Source organism: Equus przewalskii, chromosome 6 (assembly GCF_037783145.1).
Source record: "Equus przewalskii isolate Varuska chromosome 6, EquPr2, whole genome shotgun sequence".
In the NCBI taxonomy this organism is placed as follows: domain Eukaryota; kingdom Metazoa; phylum Chordata; class Mammalia; order Perissodactyla; family Equidae; genus Equus; species Equus przewalskii.
Genome location: NC_091836.1, coordinates 71214543 through 71233968, shown reverse-complemented (window position 1 = coordinate 71233968; position 19426 = coordinate 71214543). Strand labels below are relative to the sequence as shown.

Below are 19426 nucleotides of genomic sequence, written 5' to 3'. Positions count from 1 at the left end.
CCCGCTCCGCCCCCGGCCGCGCCCTACCCCTCAGGCCCCGCCCACCCCGCCGGGGCCCCGCCCACATCCCAGGTCCTGGCCCGCCCCAAGCGGGTCCTCACCGCAGAGTTGCAGGATCTTCCGGTCCTGGTCCGTGTACGAAATCCCGCCTTCCTGGTCTCCTGCCGCCCCCGCGGGGGGTTTCTGGACGGCTTCGGGGTCCGCGCTGGGCCCGCGCTGCTGCAGGGCCTGCACCCTCCGCAGGGCCACCAGGGTCTGGGGCAGGCCGAGCGGTCAGCGAGCCACTCGCCCCACCTTTGCTGCCGCGGGACCTCGCCTTTGCTCAAGCCATTCCCTCTGCCTGCGGTGCCCATCGCCCCCAGCCCCGTCCCAAACAACTCATCCCTCAGGGCTCCACCCTCCCGTGGGCTCCCACTGCCCCTGGAACGAGTAAGCACAGGGTTTGTCTCTGCCCCTGGCCCCCAGACTCTTCCAAGAAAGAACAGGGTCAGTTTCTCTGTGTCACCAGCACCCACAGGGAGTCTGAGTCCTTGTTAAAGTCACAAAATCATAAAACCTCAGGAAAGAGCCTCAATATCATTATGTAGATAGTCCTTCCTAAGTATTGACAAGGTTTTTGACTCGCCTTATCTCACCAGTACCCTAAGTAGGTCAGTGCTATCCTTAGCCTCATTTTCAGATGTGAAACAGGCTCAGAGAGATTAAGTGACTTGCTCAAGGTTACACAGCCCAATGGTGGTGGACTGGAACCCGGGTCTGTCCAAGTGCTTGGCCAGATCATCTTCCCACCAATTGTGATGAGCGTCTTCAGCAGCCCCCATCCTACCCCAGCCCTACCCCTACTCACATGCTTCTCCACGGCTTGCAGGTTCCACTCATCACTGTCACTCAGCTGGCCACAGTGTACCTGGAGGGATGTGGGAGGGGTCAGCTGTGACTTCCCCTAGCCTGTTGCCTCCGTCAGAGTGCTCTCCCCATGCCCGGCATACGCCTGTGCCCACCAGCACATACACACTCCAGTCTGTGGACGGGCCTCAACGATAAGCCCAGCCTTACGACCAAGAAGATGGCTGCAGGAAAATCCCCTCCTCCAGGAAGCCTTCTAGGGCTAATCCAGGGAAGTGGAAATTTTCCAATTTCTGCCTTTTCAGTCCGTGTCCCATCAATAGCACGATCCAGGAGGAAGGGAGGGAAGGGGGTGACCTCGGATCCCTCGCCATCTCCCAGCCCACGGAGCCCTTCCGGCCCTGATTGTGGAGTCAATGGTGTCAGCCTCCACCTCCCAGCTCCATCCTTTCTGAGTTTGGGTTTGAGCTGCCCCTCAGTCTGGGGTACGGAAAGAGACCTGACATTTATGATGCATCTGCTGAACCCAGAGAACTTGGGAGGATGGAGGAATGAATGAGTGAATGAATGAATGGAGTGATAAAGTGCTCTGCCTTACATGTGATTCTCTCCACCCCACAAGGCAAGCTTCCACTTTAGCAGATGAACCAAGGCCGAGAAAGGCTGAGTGACTTGCCCAAGGTCACACAGCAGGAAGTGGTAGAGTTGGGACAGCACTGCTCACTCCCTGCCCTTCTCTGTCCATACCTTCCCCTCTCCAGATCCACTCTCACTGCCACCCCGCGACCCCATGCTGAGTGCTTCATCCTGTCCCTTTTCAACTTCCCTGTGTCAGCCACCAGGGACCACCTCAGCCCATCTTTCATACTCTGTGAAGTTCCTTCCCCACCCCTGCTTGAGAGTTTGGTGAGGAAAATGAAAGAGAGAGAGGCAGGGGTGGCAGTGTGGGGGCCCACCGCAGGCTCCCCACCTGCATCACCAGCTTCCGGCGCCCACGCAGAGCTGCTCACCACCTGTGGGGCTCCCCACAGTGCCTGCACTGGGTCCCCTCCTTCATCCTCCCTCTCCTCTCAGCAGCCCTGCCTGCCTCTGCTCTAGGTCCCCTGCCAGGAGCAGATGGAGAGGAGGAGACCAGCAGGAAGCTCACAGTCTGGCAGGGTGGATTGGAAGGGGGATGCAATTGGGGGTGCAGAACCTCATACCTGAGAAAGTAAGAGAGGGTGGGTGGGTGGGAACCTAAAGGCTGTGGGAGCTCAGAGGGGCAGGGCATCTGGGAGGCTTCCAGAACTTGGTCTGAAACGTGAGGAGGACAAGCAGAGCCTAAAGAAAGGGGCCACTGCGGGCAGGAGGCTGTCTTAGTGGTGCTGGGTAGTAGGTGGCACAGGAGGATGAGGACTGGGCAGGGTGGGGTCCATGGTGCCACGGGGCAGAAGGGCCTTGAGCACAAGGCTAAGGAATTGGACTTGAGCTTGATTGTACTGGGGGTCTGCGGCAGACTTTAGCATCTGCAGACCATGGTCTACAGGCTGTGGGGTGAATTGGAGGGAGCAAGACTGGAGGCAGGAAGAGCTGGAGGAGGCCTGGGCCAAGAACAGTATTGAAGGTTAAGCTCTAGATGAGGCCGTCTGTGCTCCCAGAGGACAGGGAGTTGAAAGAGGCTGGGGGCATGGCTTATTTGCATGCAGCTTACATAAACATGTTGGTATTTTACTGTTAGTAGATGCGGGAGGACATCCTTCCTGTTCCTTCCAGCTGGACCCATCTCTCAGGAAAAGAGAGGGTTGGGACCCCTCTAGGGCTATGGGGGCAACCAGTTCCTGGGCTGGCAAAACAGCCTGGCCCCAGTACAGAGCTGGGAGACGGAATGAGAGCCTCAGAGGCTGGAGGGAAGGAGGGCGTTGTGGAGTCCCTCTCCTCGCTGGATGTCCCCCCATCCCAGCACACACTCCTGAGCTGCCTCAGCCCATCTCCACCCAGCATGTGCACAAACACACATACACACTCTCATGAAGACCCTCAGCACCCCCCGCATACACTCATACTCTCATACTCACACTCACTCTCCCATGGAGATACGCAGGCATGCACACACATGTGTGCACACACACACACACAGAGTGCAGTCACAGATTCACAGACATCCAGACACCCAGACTCAGTGTCTACACCATCCACACATGCACATTCCTGCCTGTACACAGGACTCTTGAGTTCATATACCCAAAAGCCATCACACACTTCTGGCCCCCCATATGCAAACACACAATCACTGGCACTCACACATGCCTTTTGGCTCACCAACAGGAAGACACACTTGCACCTACTCTTACTTATCTGGAGGCATATCTGGGACCCAGTGGGGACACCTGACAGTGGGCACTGGGGCTGTAGAAAGGGTTGGAAGCCCAGCACAGCCCCCACACCCCTCACCCTCCCCAAGTTCAACATGGCTAATCGCACGAACACCCCATCCCTGTGGAAGGAGCTGGTGTGGGTGGCACAGCTGGGGGAAGAGTGGGCACAAATCATGCATCAAATGCCAGAGCCCAAGGGCCCACTCCTCAAAGGGACTTATTATCCCAGAACTGAAGAACAGAGCCAAAGACTCTTTCCACACAAAGAATCTGCAATCAAGGCTCCCTGAGCAACAAGCTGCAGGGCCCAGAGCTCAGCCAGGCAGCTCTGCACCTGGACGGCACGTTCCTCACAGAGCCCTCCACTGACGGGGGTCTCCATCAGGCCCCAGGATTCCTTGCAGGGCTCCCTGGTTTCCCTGCTAGCACTTTACCATCATTTGCAATTCGATCCTTATTGTGCTGATTTGTTTAATGTCTGTCCCCCACCCCTCCCCGGACTGTATGGTCCGTGACAGCACAGCCTGTCTGGTCTGTCTCGGTCACTGCTATGTTTGCAGCCCCTAGCACGCAGGCCCTGGCAGTGCTCAAGAAATATGTCTTCAGTTGATGGATGGGTGGATGGATGGATGGAGGGATGGATGGAAGGAGGGATGGAGGGATGGATGGAGGGATGGATGGAGGGATGGATGGAGGCATGGATGAGGACCAAGAGCAGACTCAGAGGGGAATGGGGCTCGTTGAGGAAGGAGCTGCTGAGTCAGCCCTCCCAAAAGATCTGCCCTGTGCCTCCCCCTTGACCCTCTGCACCCCCTGCCCTCAGGATCTGGTAGCAGCTGGCAGGTCCAGTGCTGCTGTGCTGCCTCTCAGGGGATGTGAGAGCCTGTGGCCCCGGGAGTCACAGTCCTGACCTGTGAGCTGTGTCTGCCCTGGGGAGAGGAGTCCACTAGAAAAGTGCGTTTCTGCTTGAGCAGGAAGGCACAGGCTTGGAGGAGAGGCAGACCGTGAATAATCCAAATACCTTTCAAGAGCTCTTCCCTGCCCAGGGTATTTGAGGAGGTGAGGGGATGGGTGTCCGGAATTGCTCCTGGCAGCCAAAGCCCCAGGTGGCATCTTGCTCAACAGCATGTACCACCCACACTCAGCCTCTCCAGGATCACACCCCTCCCCCAACACTCCTCCACCGTTCTCCCCACCCTGCCTTTGTTCGTGCTGTTCCCTCTGTCTAGAATATCCTTTCCCTTCTTCTCTGCCTGCTGCCCTCCTGCCCACACCCAGAAGTCCCACTCAAATGCTGTCTCCACTGTGCGGCACCCCTTGCTGCTCCAGCCTCTGCCACCACAGCACCTGCTGGCCACATTTCTTTCATTTGGCCAGTGGTGGTCTGAGGGCATCCCTGCCTTCCCCTAGACGGACAGCTTCTAGAAGGCAGAAGTGGGTCTGACTCTTCTCTCTGCCCCAGCACCCAGCCTGGAGCAGAGCGCCAAGCAGGGTTTTGCTAGGGTGAATTAAATTTAAGAGATCTGACCCCATCCTCCTCCCCGGTACATGCCACACACATACACACAGGCTTTCTCCCCGCAGGAGAAGGTTGGACTTCTGAGCCAACCTGAGCCAAGGTGAAGAGTGGTCATGGCAACCATCCTCCTGCCCACAAGAGGGACAACTTTGCAAAGTCTTCCCCTTGCAGTGGTTGCTTCTCTTCTGACCCAGCCCTCACAGCCCCAACACGAAGTCTTCTTGGGAACCCGGCACCCCCACACTCTTCTCCCTCAACAGAGGTGGGCCACTGAGCCACCACTTCCCACCCCCAGCTGTGCACATAGCCCCTAGCCCTGGTCCTCTTCGAAGCGACCAGCTCTGGCACAGATTGGGACCAAAGAAGGGAGGGAAGCGGCGCCGAGAACTCCGTGCCAACAGCAGATCCGTTCCCTGCGGGAACAGAAGCTGGGGGGTGGGGGAGCAGCTTGCCGGAGAAACCAAGGCGGCCGCGTCTCCCTCAGTCAGGCAGATGGGGCGCCGCGGAGACCAAGCCAAAGATCCCTTCCTTCCTCTCCTCTCCCCGCGGCCGCCCCCCACGCCTACTGCCTCCCCCGCCCGCAGCTCTGAAAAGGTCAGCGCTTCGGAAACCTTTAATTCCGTTTTAATGAGCTCGGGAGGAGCCCCCAGGAGCGCCGAGAGGCTCATTGATCTGTCCGTGCCCCCAGGTCTGCCCCTTATTAGGTGGTGGCCGCCTCGGCAGAAGCAGACCCCCAATAATGGCGATTTGGGGGCGCTAACCCTTCGGTTCCTAGGACGGGACAGAGGTTTTGAAGGCCCACCTCCATCCGGAGAGGAGCCTGGAAGAGCGGCAGAAGCCGCCCCGCAGGGCTCAGCCAGCCCCGCCGGTGGAGCCGAAACCGGCGAGCTCCGCGAGGGGACAGCAGAGGGCAGGGGAGCCGCCGCCGGGGCTCCCGCCCGAAGCCCCCAGGCAGCGCATCCCCCTTCCCCTCCACGACCTGCTCCAGGAAGCCCGCCCTGTTACCTGGCGTCTGCCCCAGTCTCAGCCGTGGGCCTGGCTGGGGCTGGAGGCCTCCCCAGGCAGCGGTTCCCGGTGGGTCTCCTCTCCCCAAGCCCCCCAGCTCCAGCCACCCCGATCTCTGACCAGCTTTCCCACAAAGTCTCTATTTGTCAGTGTCATGTCAACCCATCCCTCCTCTGTGTCTCTCAGGCCCTTCCAACCTCACTGCGTTCATGCCCTCTCGGGGGACACTGTCCCCATCCCATCTGGAGGATGCTAAAGAGGAAGCAAGGTCAAAGCTGTGCCAAGGGCTCTCCAGGGGCTGAGAGTGCAAACAGGGCTTGTACGTCCCTCTGAAAGTTGCTGACTGGGCCAGTGATTTAGCCCTGCCCGTTCAAGGTGGGGCAGAGGGCTGGGGTGTGGGACTCCTCCCAGACCCTCATTTCCCCCAATTCCAGCCCAGCTTGCTGCACACATACATGCACACACACACACACACACACACACACACACCCCCTAGACAGCCTCCACCCATAGCTCCTTCCCCTCTCTCCTCTCCCCTCATCCCACCCACAACAGCTCTTACCAAGATGACAGCTGCCACAGCCCCGGCCTCCTTGTCCACGAGCGGTATGACCAGCACTGAGGGGGAGAGGGCAATGAGGTGGTCCTGCGGGGCCAGTGAGGCTGAGACATACTGAGCCGGGACCCAGCGAGGGAGACAAGACACAGACAGAGAGAGGCCGGGACAGAGACACAGAGACCCAGAGACCCAGAGAGACCAAGAGAGGGGTCCTACCACAGCAACGACCCCTGCATAGAGGGAAAGCCCCTCACTTGACAGCTTTCTTGTGATCCTCCCAGCAACCCTGAGAGGGAGGGAGGCAGGTAAGGCTGAGCACCGTTATTTTACAGATTGGGAAACTAAGGTCCAGAAAGGGGAAGTGACTTGCCCAAGATCACACAGCAAGTCAGGTCTCCTGACTCCCAGTCTTGTGCACTTTCCACATCGAGACAGAGGACAGAGACCTAGAGAGACTGAGACATGAGGCAGAGAGACATGGCGGACAGGGGGCATGGACAGGAAGAGAAAGAAAAACAGAGACAGTGACAGACAGAGCATAGCAACAACTAGAGCCCGCCTAGCAACCGGCACAAGCACGTCACCACTGCGGCCATTGGCCACCGAGCCCTAGTGTGTGCCAGGCCCTCAACATGCGTTAGCTCATTTGCTCCTCCTCGCAATACCCCCTCAACGTAGGTTCTGTTGTCCCCATTTTACAGACATAGAAATCAAGGCTCAGAGGGGTTAGTTGCACAATAGAAAGAGAATTAGACAGAGAGATTGCTAGAGACACAGAGCAAGAGAAAGAAGGTGACAGAGAGATGAAGACGGGGTAGGAGACAGAGGTGATCTGGGGAGCAAGGGCCACGGTCCTCCCCTGCCCCTGTCTGGCTCCCAGCCCTTACCTTGGGTGTCAGGGGCCAGTGGAGCCACCAGCCTGGCCAAGGGTTTCCCCGGGTGGTCCGAGGGTCCGAGTCCATTGCAGCTCAGCCGCTTCCGGGAGATCACAGCCTCTCTGAAAAGAGAACATGATTGCACCTCTCAGCCCCTGGGTCAAAGCAGAGCAGGCCCCAGCCTGGGAACACACAGCAGGCTGGACCTGCACATCTGTGAGGATCTGGACAAGCTGACCTGCTGCAGGGTGGGCTTGAAGAGGGCAAGATAGAAGAGGCGGGGACCCTGATCCCCCATGTAGAGGGGCAGGCAGCCACCGCCTGGCCTCTGCCGCCCCTGCTGGTCGCTATGGGAAGGACACCTCGGGGCCCAGCACAAATACCAAAGAGCAAGTAAAGCAAGTGCTCCAGGCCAGGCGGCCTTGGTAAATCCTGCGGAGGCTGCCACTTGACCTTGGGCAAGTGACCTAACCTCTCTGAGCCTCCCAGGGAGTTGTGGGTGGAGGAGAATGGAAGCCTAACCATCACCATCCTCAGAAAACCACTCTAGAGCAACTTTCGCAACTAGAGCAACTTAGCAACTGCTAAGCACAGGAGGGGCCTCCTGAGACAAACATCATAACTGCCGTTTAAGGGACATCTCCGAGGTGCCCTGCACAGGGTAGGCAACTTACATGGATGAACTCAGAATTCCCAACAATCCTATGAATTAAATAGGATCATCATCTCCGTTTTCAGGGGGAGGAACTAAGGCGCCGAGAGGTTGAGTAACCTGCCCAGCGTCCCATGGCTGATTAGTGGTAGAGCCAGGATTTGAACCCAGGCAGCTGGCACCAGAGCCCACACTCCTAACCAGTGTGGTAGAACCTTCCTGAAGACCTGATGGGGTGTGAGCCATCCAAGAGGAGGCAAAGGGCGTAGGTGTGAGGAGGGGAGAGGAGGGGGGAACTGAGGCAGGGCAGGCCAGTTCCTCTCTGCCTTCACACACATACCGCCCTTTCCCTGGCCTCTGGCTCTCCCTGCTTAATTAAGCGCCTGATTTTTCACCAAATGTCACTCCCTGATGATTAATTGTCCTGGGTTCCTCATCCCTCATGCTGCCTCCACTTAATTATGTTTGTAGGAACTGTCTGGCCCGGAGAGAAGAGAAGCTTGGGGGGCTGGGACTCAGCATGTGCATGTGGGATCACTAAGGGGGGCCCAGCGAAGGTCAGATGAGGAAAGAGACGAAGTGGTCTGAAAGTCTCCAGCTTAGGAGGTCACAGCCGCCAGAGAAATGGAGGGCCAAGGAGCTTGAGCATCTCAGTCAAGGTCACACAGCATTCTGAACCAGACCCATTTCGCTCCTGGCCCCTTGGTTCAGAATCTGCAGGAACCAGTGGTATCTGCCTGCTTCCAGCCCTCACACCCTGGACCTGTGGGCTCCTGGAGTGCTGGGCTCCAGTTCTGAGCTGTCTCCAACCCCTGCAGGAAGAAAGAGGGATCCAGGGTGGCAGGAGGGCAACGGTAGCCATGTTTCCTGATGACTAAATTGATAAAGGCTGGGCTTCACGGAGGCAGGAGGCCCACCTTGGTGACCCTCAGCCAAACTCCCTCTTGTGGACCCCACCCAGCTACTTGGCCTTGGACAAGCTGGTTATCCGGCAGCCACAAGGTGGCGCTGGTCCCTGCACTGCTGGTCTGCAAGAGTTGCAGCTTCATCCCCCTGGTCCTTCTTGAATCCCCTCTTCCACCCATGGACCACGGCTGCCTTTGCCTCTCTGCCTCCTTCCCCCAGGACCCTGATGAAGGAATCTGCTCTCAGCCTTTCTTCTCTTCTGCACAAAACTCTCGCCTCTGTGCTCGTGGCCTCATGACTCACCAGTGTCCACTCTCATGAGCTCCAGACCCCAGATAACCAAAGGCCTCCTGGAGGCCCGCTCTGGGTGTCCCTGAGGTTGCCAAAGGCACCCAGCCCCTATCCTCTCCATCACTACTGCAGAGTGGCACAACATCCACCGGGTCCCTGTGGCTTGTCCACCAACTGTCCTAGCTGCTTCCCTCTTCCTCACCTCCCCATCTGATGGGTAAGTCACCTCCCATGCATCTCTCACACTGTCCCCTGCTCTCCACTCCAAGCCACTGCCACTACCCAGCTCAGACACCTCTCCCCCGAACCCGCAGCAGGCTCTCCCCAGCCTCCTGCCTCCTGTCAGCTCCCTTCAATCCAGCCCCATACCAGAACCAGAGCAAGTTTTCTCAAATACTTATGGGAACATTCCACAGAGTATTTATTCGGGGACCTTCCGGGTCAGGTTCGGTCCTGAGGACCGAGATGAAGACTGACACACAGACCCACACTCGAGTGCAGGGATGAGCGCTCTGACAAAGCGAGGAAGAGTGGGCCTCAGCCCACCCAGGTGCAGGATGGAAGTGGGGTCAGAGAAGGCTTCCTGGAGGAGGAGATGCCTGAAGTGAGTCCTAAAGGATATGCAGAGGTTGTCAGGACAGACAGGAAAGGATGTGCAGGCAGAGGGAACTGCATGTGCCAAGCCTCAGACGAGAGAAAGAATGTGTGTCTGTGGGGCGGTCCAGCTGCCAGGAGGTTGGTGTGGCTGGACAGTGGCGAGCAGGACTGGAGAGGGGCCACGGCCCCAGGGAGCTGGGCTTGGTCCTGAGGGCAGTGGGCGCCCCGGGAGGGACCTGAGCAGGGGAAGCTAGAGCTCAGATTTGATTTCAGGCTGATCATACTGGCTTCTGGGTAAAACTCTCACCAGAGAGGGAGAATCTGAGACCACAGACGGGCTTCAGCGAGGGCCCCATCATCTAGGGGCCCCTGGACAGCAGAGGAGAGGTTGGGTTGGTGCAGGTCAGCCTCGATAGGGCCCAGATCTCCCACCAAGCCTGGGAGCCTCCAAGGGTCCTCAACCCTCAGGAGTCCCCGCATCTTGGCACCTTGCCCTGCAACCTGCTCCCCCTGTGGCCCGGCCACATCTCACAGCCCCAGGCAGGGGCGCACCAGGCCATGCCCATCTCACTCCGCCCCCAAGTGAGCTCTTTTCCTCTGCTGCACCCATCCCAGAACTGCTGTACCCCTGGAGGGATGGAATGGGGACTTCGTCTACTGCCCACACCCACCATGGCTCACCCTTCAACTGGGAGCCCCCGCCCTGCCTCCACTCCCCTCCTGACTTCCCTGCCCCCCTGACCTCCTGCCAGTCAATGGTGTGGGGTGAGGGGACTCCACACCCTGGGGCCAGCTGTCCAGGTGGAAGGCTAATGACTCAGCCTGGGTGCCTGGGTGGCATGGTTTGCCCCAGTGACAATAGAGACAGATGGGTGCAGAGCGGGGAGAGGAACAGGCGTGGACTTTATGACGGCTCCATCCCTTTAACAGCTATTTGCTTAGTGGAAAGAGTAGAAGGAAAGGCTCTCTGTTGGTGTAGTCAATGGCCTGGAAAGAGCTGAGTGTCCAGGTCCCCCTTCTACCTGTCTGAGCCCCTTCTTTGGTGAGGCCCCATCCTCATTACTGAGCCCCTGACCCTCTGAGCCCCACCCCACCCCTCCCAGAGCCTCAGCCTCCTCTGATCATTCATCTTTCTCTTAGAGACAAATTATGATTCAGGCCAGGACCTGGATCCTCCTCTCCCTGTCTCTCTCCCTGAATGTGAGACTCCAGAGATGGGAACAGACTCTTCCCTGTGTCCCTCAAGACAAATCAGAGGGACAGACAGACAGATTCTGCAGTGAGAGGGGACCAGGTCAGATCTGAGGGAGAAGTTTCTCAAGGTTGGGCCCTGGGACCCTCAAACGGTAGGAGAGGGAGACAGCCAGCTGGGGCTGGTGTGGGCGGTGTCTCCGTTGCAGCTGAAAAGCCCCAAATTTTGCTGTACTCAGCAGTGGGTAATCAGAGGCTTTAAGATGGCAGGAGACACAATAAGAAGAGGAAGGCGGTGGGGCTGGGGACTGAAATAGGCTGGGAAATCAAGGGGGGGCACCAACAAGAGGGAGGCGAAGCCTTCCAGGAAACCCCTCGCTCAGGCAGCCCTCCAGGATTCTCTCCCCTCCAGCCCGAGGCCCCTTGCACCCTGAGAGTTCAGAGCTGGACCAGCCCTCAGACATCACAGTGTCCAATCTTATCATCTCACAGAAGCTTAGACTGAGGCCCAGAGAGCATGCATGGGACGGTGATGGCAGCCATGTTGTCCTGGATCCCAGGTTTCCCAACTCCTAGCCCAGAGTTCTTCTTGTAGATGGACCTACCCCTTGGGGAGGCCACCACAGCCCAGACACTTTTTCTGAAAATTGGATCCTCCTTAACTCCCGGGAGCTATGGAGTAGGCCTCCTAGAGGGCCCCTGGCTGGGCCACATGGGATAAGGGAAATGTGGGCTGGTCCAGATGGAGACAGCAGGGAAGGACTTTGCAAGAGAGGAGAGAGCACAAGCCAGCACAGGAGGCAGGAACCCCAAAACACATTGGGGGGATGCATCTGGGCGTTTGGGAGCCTGTGGAGTGGTAGGCGGCAGTGGCGGGGGTGCTGGGGAGCTGGTGGGCCTCATCACACCCCCTTGGCCCCTCTCCACCCTGCCTCCCCCATCCCGCCCTGAGTCCATCCTCTGCCCCTTCTCCTGGGCCCTTATCTGTCTTTATGATCCGCCTCCACTTCACACCTGCTGCTGTTTGTCAGCCCCGCCAGCCCTCCAGGGTTTCCCCGGAGAAGCATCCCTCCTCGGGCACTGCCAGAACCTCAGGCTCCACGTCAGCCTGGGGAGGGTGCCTCGGCCTCCTGAGGGGGCCAGAGCCACAGAGGTCACCATTGGAGGGACCCTATGTCCAACCCACCCATTTTATAGGAAAAGAGATAACGGCCAGAAGGGAAGTAACTTTCTCAATGTCACCCAGTGAGTAGCTGTGTTGGGACTTGTGGGTGGAGGGCAACCAGCAATCATGGCTCCCACCGCCTGCTGGGCACCAGGCTGAGCCGGGGCATCTGCTGTCTCATTAGGCCAATAGACAGGCCCACTGTTATCTCCATTCTAGAGATAAGAAACCAGGTTTGGAAGGGGACACAGCGAGGCAGGGATGGGGCCGGACTAGAATCCAGGCCTCTCTGACTCCCATTCCAGTGCTCTCCTGTCTTCCTTGTACCAAGCTCTCAGTCCTAGGGGTGGAGGTGGGCTCGCCTCCAGACATGTGGGGGAGTGGGGAGCACAGAGCGCAGATTTCAGAAGAGAGGACTGGCCTGGACCTTCGCCCGCAGTCCTTGCCGGCCTGAATGAACCTTGATCTCTGTGTCCCCTGGGACGCCCCCACTGCCCTACCCATCTTGTCCCCTCACCCGCCTCGCCTCCTTGGCCTCCTGGATTTCTGAGCCCTGTCTCCCAGCAGGCACTTGCCTCCCCATCTCCACTGAACTCTAGGCTAATTGCATTGGAACATTCACTTTTAATTGCTTTTTTTTTTTGGCCCTTCTCCAAAGGCTTTACTGAGCCTGAAGTGGTTGGGGGGCAGGGATACTGACGCAGAAGATTGGAGCCCCCTCAAAGATCCTGGACTGCAGACCTCCCCCCCATCACAGCAGAAAGCCGGAGGGAGCGTTTGCAGGCTGGGGGACAGAGCCAACACTGCAGGATGCTCCCCTCCTGCCTTCTGAGCCCAAGATCCTGCATCCCCCTCCCAGGAAGGCCTTCTCAGGCCACTTTGAGGAGACTTCCTGGATGGGCAAGCTCATATTAAGTGAAGTTCTTGAGAATTAGAATTAGGGGCGGGGGTGCTGGCTCAGAAGAGAAAACGGGAGAGTATAGCATTTTTTCCCAAGATTCCAAAGACCTTCCAGCCCTATCCTGCCATCCTACAGATGGGACAGTAGAGGCCAAAGAGGGGCATGGCTGGCTTGGTTCACATAGTCCTTGGGGAAGAGTTGAAGGGAACAGTGTCACCCACCACCCACCCCTGGGGAAGTCAAACACTTTCTCATCTGACAAGTTCCACTTCCCCTCACTGTCCCCTGAAGGGCCAGGAGCCAGGAGACCGTGTCCCAGGCCTGGCTCTGCCTCACATCAGGTATGTGGCGTTGGACATGGCTCATGATGTCTGCCCATCTGGAAAATAAGGAGGCTGAACTCAGTAGGCTCAGACGTATCAGGGGACCCCAGGGCGCTGAGCCCTGGTTCTGAAAGTCCGTGATTCCAACGTTCTATCACAACGAGAATAAAACCAGACATTTAGCATTCATTACCGTACAGTTTTAAGTCCTTTGCATGTGTTAAACTCATTTAATCCTCCCAAGAACCCTAGGAGAGAGGTACTATGATTATCGCCATGTTACAAACTGCCCCAGATTATATGGCCAGGAAAGGGGGAGCAGGGACGTGAATGCAGGCACTCAGGCTCCAGAACCCACAGCAGGCCGCTGCCTGGGGACAACCTGGTCTCTGATACAGGGTTGACAGCGTGCACCCCTGCGGGTCCAGCATCCCGGGATGCCAAGCGCTGTGTGAACCTCCCAGGCAGCTCTCATGGTTGCTGGAGTTCTCACTGACAAACTGTAGCCCAACATCCTGAGCCTCAGCTCTGAGGAGGCTGCCGCAGCTCAGAAGAGCTCTCTAGGAGAAAACCCACCAGCTGGCACCTTCCCTGCGCTGTCCACGCCCCCAGCACGACGCAAGACAAGACCCTGCTTCTCCCCTCTGTGCTAGAGTCAGGGACCCGGCCAAGGAAGCCGGCTGGCAGGGAGGCTGAGATTGAGGTCGGATGGGGAGGGCAGATCAAGGCTTGGAAGGTGCCCCAGGCCTGAGACCCTTGGCGGTGAGAGGTCAGTGGGGTGGAGGATGGCTTACCGGACTTTTCCCTCCTGGGGCAGCTCGTGGGGCGGGTCCTCACACACCAGCCGGGACTCCATGTCCAGCAGGTAGGTGTAGACGGTCTCCTAGGACAGAAGGCACTCATGAGACCCTGCGGAGAGGCCTCCCAGCCGCCCAGTGCCAGCCTGCACACGGGCCTGGGGGACAAGCTCACGGAGCTCGGGCAGTGGGCACAGGTGTCATGTCTGTACTCCCTGGGGACTCTAAGAGTAGCCAGCGTGGAAAACTCCCTTACAAACTTAGCACCCCACCCTCTCCTCTTGGAGGGGCCTTGGGCAGGCAGTGATCTGTGACCCTGCCGGCCTTTTTACCTATCACCCCAAGTCCAAGGCACTTGGGGAGAGGGGCTGAAGGGCCGAAGGTCCAGACAAATCCCCCAACACCACCCCGGGATATTTCCCTGCCATGACTCCAGCCTCAGCAAACAATAACTGAGCCTCCAATCAGGGCTGTACTTCAGGAGGGGCCTAGAATGTCCTGGAAGCATCCCTCCTACCTCAGAGACACACCTCTACAAGAAACCACACACCAAGCCGGGAGGGCTGCCTGGAGGAAGCGACCTTAAAGCTATAACTAGAGTGGGACCTAGACACATTCAGAGAGTGGCTGAGGCACAGAAGACTGGCTTCTGGGCCCAGTTGCAGGTCTGTAGGTATAAAGAGCACGGAGCATTTATGGAACTGACAGGGGCAATGGGCACAGGAGGTGGGTTTGGGGTCAGCAGGGGCTGAGCTGGAAGGGCCTGTAAACCGAGCTGGGGGAGGCTGTGGGGGGCTGCTGCCAGGCGAGCGGTGAGCCCGGAGAGACAGGAGCAGATTTGTATTCTGGGATGATCACTCCCCAGAGTGAGATCAGAGCTCTGTTCGAAGCTTGTCAAGTCTTCGACTTATCAACCAGCCCTCTCCGAGGCCCCAGAGCAGTGTCGGCCTCAGGTCCAGGCTGCATCTTGGCAGAAGCAGTGGCCCTCACCGACCCACAGGAGAAAATCCACATTCCTCCCAAGCAGGACTGGCTCCCCTCAGGGATCCACAACCAACTCCCATCCAGCACAGCCTTGCGGAGCGTCTACACCACGCACATCGTGTGTGACAAGGGAGACCCAGATGCCAGTGCTGCCCAGCAGAGCCTGTGCCCCAGGGAGGGGGCCCCCACATGCCCAGCTAAGTATCCTGAGGGCCGCTGTGTTCTTTGTGGGAGGATGGAGGTCTCTCCTCTCTGCTGAGGTATCAGGGAGGGCTTCTGGAGGAGGTGACATTGGAGCTAGGTGTTGAAGGCCCACCCTCAGTGAGTGTGGAGTCCTTCTCAGCAGAAGCAGTTCTCTCTCATGACTGTGAGTCCACAATCCTGCCAGCCACTCTTGCCTTTGGCTGTCCCCAGCCAGCCCCCACCCTCTTCCAACCCGCAGGAGATGTCCCAGTCCCACCTCCAGAGAACCTGAGCCAGGCTGGGTGGGGGTGTGGGCTGAGAACGACAGGGCCTGAGGGCACAGACACAGGCAAAGCCTGGAGCCCCCTTATTCTCCTAGGGGAGGGTCTAGGCAGGAGTTCAGGGATGAAGAAATCAGTGGGAAGAAGGCCCCCTCTCCTCATCTGTATCCAGCCTCCTTGTCATTCGACTCTTTCAGTAGCTGGGAGGGGCCTGAGGGATTTGGCCCAAAGAGGTAAAGGGACCACTGAGCACCAGGGGTCACACAGAGAGTCCTGTCCCGGCAGGGAGAGGGTGGGTAACCTGGGGGTGGAGAGGCTGGGAGGGCGGGTCCCCACTTCGCTTCCAGATGTCCATCTGCCTGCCGCCCCTCACTCTCAGCCCTCTGCGTTAAAATTAGCTGCATTTATTGGAGAGAAGGAGGGAACCGTTTCAGACACATCAGCACCATCTGCATTCGGGGCTGCCCGCCACAATGGGTGCTGATGAGGGAGGCGGGCGCCAGCAGCTCTCCTCTCTGGGGGGTAGGGAGACCCCCTCGCCGATTTCTCCTCCCCTCCCTGGGGGCAGAGCAGACCCCTCCATCTCCCCCTCCCCTCCCTGGGGGCAGAGCAGACCCCTCCATCTCCCCCTCCCCTCCCTGGGGGCAGAGCAGACCCCTCCATCTCCCCCTCCCCTCCCGGGGGGCAGAGCAGACCCCTTCATCTCTCCCTCCCTGGGGGGAGAGCAGACCCCTCCATCTCCCCCTCCCTGGGGGCAGAGCAGACCTCTCCATCTCCCCCTCCCCTCCCTGGGGGCAGAGCAGACCCCTCCATCTCCTCCCCACCCTGGGGGCAGAGCAGACCTGTCATCTCCCCACCCTTCTTTGGGGGGCTGAGCCCCTCCATGCAATCATCCAGTGCTCCCCCAGATCAGGGCTTCCCTAGCTCACAAGTCTCTTGGATGGGCCGAGGTAGACATTTCCATTGTCCCAGGAACCCAGTCACCTGGACCACAGCTGTCTTCCTGCCTCCAGCTTTGGGGACACAGTTAATCCAGGGCAGGCCATCCACGCTGGCACCAGCACCAGGCACCCTGCTTGTGGAGACTTGGCCAGTCACCTCCTCCACCTCCCAGGGCAGCCTCAGTGGCCACAGAGGGGTCTAGGGCAGCCTTGTGGACGGTGACCTGGCAACCTCCCCACCCCTTCCTTTCCAGATGTTTTTCCACCCCAGGCCAGATGTTGCCTCAATCCCATCCTTCTCCAGGAGGATTTATTTTTGGGTGCCAACATACCACCCACTTCCTACCAATTTCACACTCAGTAAAGCTCACTCATTAGCCCTCCTCCTGGGTTCTGAACTTCTAGGAGGTTCTGAGAAGGCAGAGCTGAGGAGAGGGAATGGGGATGCTTAGGTGCCAAGCCCCATTTGTCCCTGTCGTGCTGCGTGACCTTGGGGGAAGCACCCTCCCTCTCTGGGCCTCGGGCAGTTCATCCATCAAGCAGATTCAAACACAATGGGCTCTGGTGAGGTGGAGGGTCACATTCTGAATTAGCCCTATTTCCTGGAGCAGAGGCTGCCTTTGGCTGGCTTCAAGAGTAGAGGAAAGGACATTCCAGGCTATGGGGACTCAGTTTAGGCATCTCCTCCTACAGGAAGCCCTCTCACCCAAACCCTTCACTTCCCCATGAGAGTCCTCTGGGTGGGGACCCTGACTCTTCCTTCCTTTTCAGTCCTGTGTGAGGCACAGCAAAGGGCTGGACGAAGGTTTGGGGGGCGGGGGAAATGAGAGGCAAGGCACCTACCACTCTGGGGAGCACGGCGGAGAGGGCCTCCTTGACAGCCCGTCGAAAGCCCGCAATGTCGATGACGGAGCCCAGGTTCAGCAAAGCATCCTGGAAGAGACGAGAGAGCTGTGAGGCCTTGCCGGGAGGGCCGGGGCAGTCCCATCTGCCCAGGCGCCTGTGAGCACAAACTGCCAGCTGAAGCCACAGCCCAAGGCTCTCAGACACTTGAATCCCAGGATCTCAGCATCCCAGAGTCCAACAAGTCTTAAGGCCCAAGAATGTGCAAGTCTCCTCATTTTACAGATGGGGAAACTGGGGCTCAGAGAAGGGCCAGGGGCTTCGCACAGAACTCACAGGGAGGCAAGAGGTCAAGTCTAGACTAGAGCCCAGGTCTCTTGACCTTTAGCCAAGGACAACTAGCATCACAGGGAAGGCACAAGCTTCCACATTAAAACAAAGCAAAACAAGCAAACCAAAAAGCCCCAGTTGGAATCTGAGCTGCACTATTTATTAGCAGCATGTGCCCTGGTCAAGTGACCCAGCCTCAGTCTTCTATCTGTAAACTGGGGGCGACTGTGGCTAACTCCCCCTCCAGGCTGGCATGAAGGTAAAATGACACTGAGCCCTCAAGTCCTGGCAGAGTACCCACGCAGAGCAGGTGCTCAGCTGAGTGTCCGCTCACTCTGAGTCCCACTCCCTTTCCCCAGGAGGGAGGTTGTCCCATCCAGGCTCATTGTTCAGCCCAGGGAGAGGCTGGTTTGGAGCAGCATGAGTCCAAGGAGAGTCTGAGCCCACCAGGTGGGAGAATAGCTGGGCCAGCCCCTGGCAAGAAGGAGGGGAAGGAGAAGTCAGCCTTGACTGCCCCTCACCCTTCCCATCCCAGGAACAGTCCTCGTCCTTGGAGAGCCGGAACAGAGACAAGAAAGATCCTGCTTCTCGCTCTATTAACTTGGCCAGAGCCACAGGGATCAAAGATAAAGGTAATGGAACAGGGGATCCAAGGCCAAGGCAGGATCGTGACTCATATCGTCCACTCAACCATGCCCTCCAGCTAGCCCTTGGAAGTTTTCTGATGTCTTCCCTGTGGATGGCTGGGTCTGTGTTCAGAAAGCAAAGTGATTAACTGTAGGATGAAGGAGACATGGCTTGGCCCCCATTCATGTGACAATGATATGAAGTTGAGGGTCTCAGTGGACCACAAGCTCAGCATGAGCCCATACTGTAAGTGTGCTAGTAATAAATTAAAATGCTGAAACTACAGTCCCTATTAATAAAGATCTGTTAACCTGAGTAGAGAAGATGACAGTTCCCCGACTTCTATAGGCTGATTAGACTAGCCCCAATGCATTGTGCCCCAGGAGAGGACAAGATGAGACTCATTCAGAGGAGGTGACCCATGTAAGGAGGGAACTGGTAACCAAGTCTTGCATGTGACTAAGACTGGAGAACACGGGGTTGCCTAGCCAAAAGCAGAGCAGACCCAGGGTCTCAGTCTTCAACTCCAATCCCTCAGGCTCTTCTGGGCAGGGAGACTGGACTCTGTGGCCCAAGGGACAGCCTGGAGACCCACAGGATTTCACAGGAGGTTGGCCTTGGCCCGCTGTAATGAAAGACCTTCCTCCAGGCAGAGCCAGGCTACATCTGCAGAGGCCGCCAGGAGAGAGGGAGGAAGTGAGCTCCCCACCCCTGAGGCCGGGATAGGCTAAACACCCATTTGTCAGAGGCTACAGAGGGGCGCCCTGCAGTGGGGTCCAGGCTTCAGCTCCGGATTTCACCCTTGCTTCTTCTTGGCTTCAGTTTCCGCCTTTACTCCCACTCCCACCCAGTCCCGTGTTCCTGGGACGGGGCCAGCAGTGGGCTTTCTCCCTGAATGCTCCCTTGGCATTGCTTTCCCCAGCCCCAGGTTCCCTGGATCCCTCCCACTGCTCAAGGATGAAGACGCATTTTGGTCATAAGGATGTGTCTTTGCCCTTGGACATGAGAAGCTGCTGATGCCAAACAATACAATCCCAAAATTGGAGCAACTGTCCTTTAACCCTCAGGTGCTCCTCATCACAGTCCCGCCCCCTCCCCACACCCCCAGCGCCACACATACCCGCCACACAGCTACAGACCATCAGGTCCTTGCAGAAACACCCCAGCAGCCTTGAGACCCTTCCAGTACACACGCAGGGTCACATGGGTGCACCTATTTCCTTATGCATTCACAGGGCCAGGGCTCAGAGCCCCTG

The 19426-nt window shown here is 58.0% G+C and overlaps 1 protein-coding gene across 6 annotated transcripts in view; it reads right to left on the bottom strand.

The window, feature by feature from the left end:
- The window catches only part of PDE2A (phosphodiesterase 2A), a 90273-nt gene that overhangs the window by 12814 nt on the left and 58033 nt on the right, over positions 1–19426 (bottom strand). For all 6 annotated transcript variants that reach the window (XM_070625932.1, XM_070625930.1, XM_070625935.1 and 3 more), the window contains 6 exons: positions 17214–17303; positions 13979–14067; positions 7171–7280; positions 6287–6342; positions 848–907; positions 102–255 (listed from right to left, as the gene is read on the bottom strand). In XM_070625932.1, coding sequence (XP_070482033.1) covers positions 102–255; positions 848–907; positions 6287–6342; positions 7171–7280; positions 13979–14067; positions 17214–17303 — 559 coding nt within the window. The remainder of the gene's footprint in view (positions 1–101; positions 256–847; positions 908–6286; positions 6343–7170; positions 7281–13978; positions 14068–17213; positions 17304–19426) is intronic.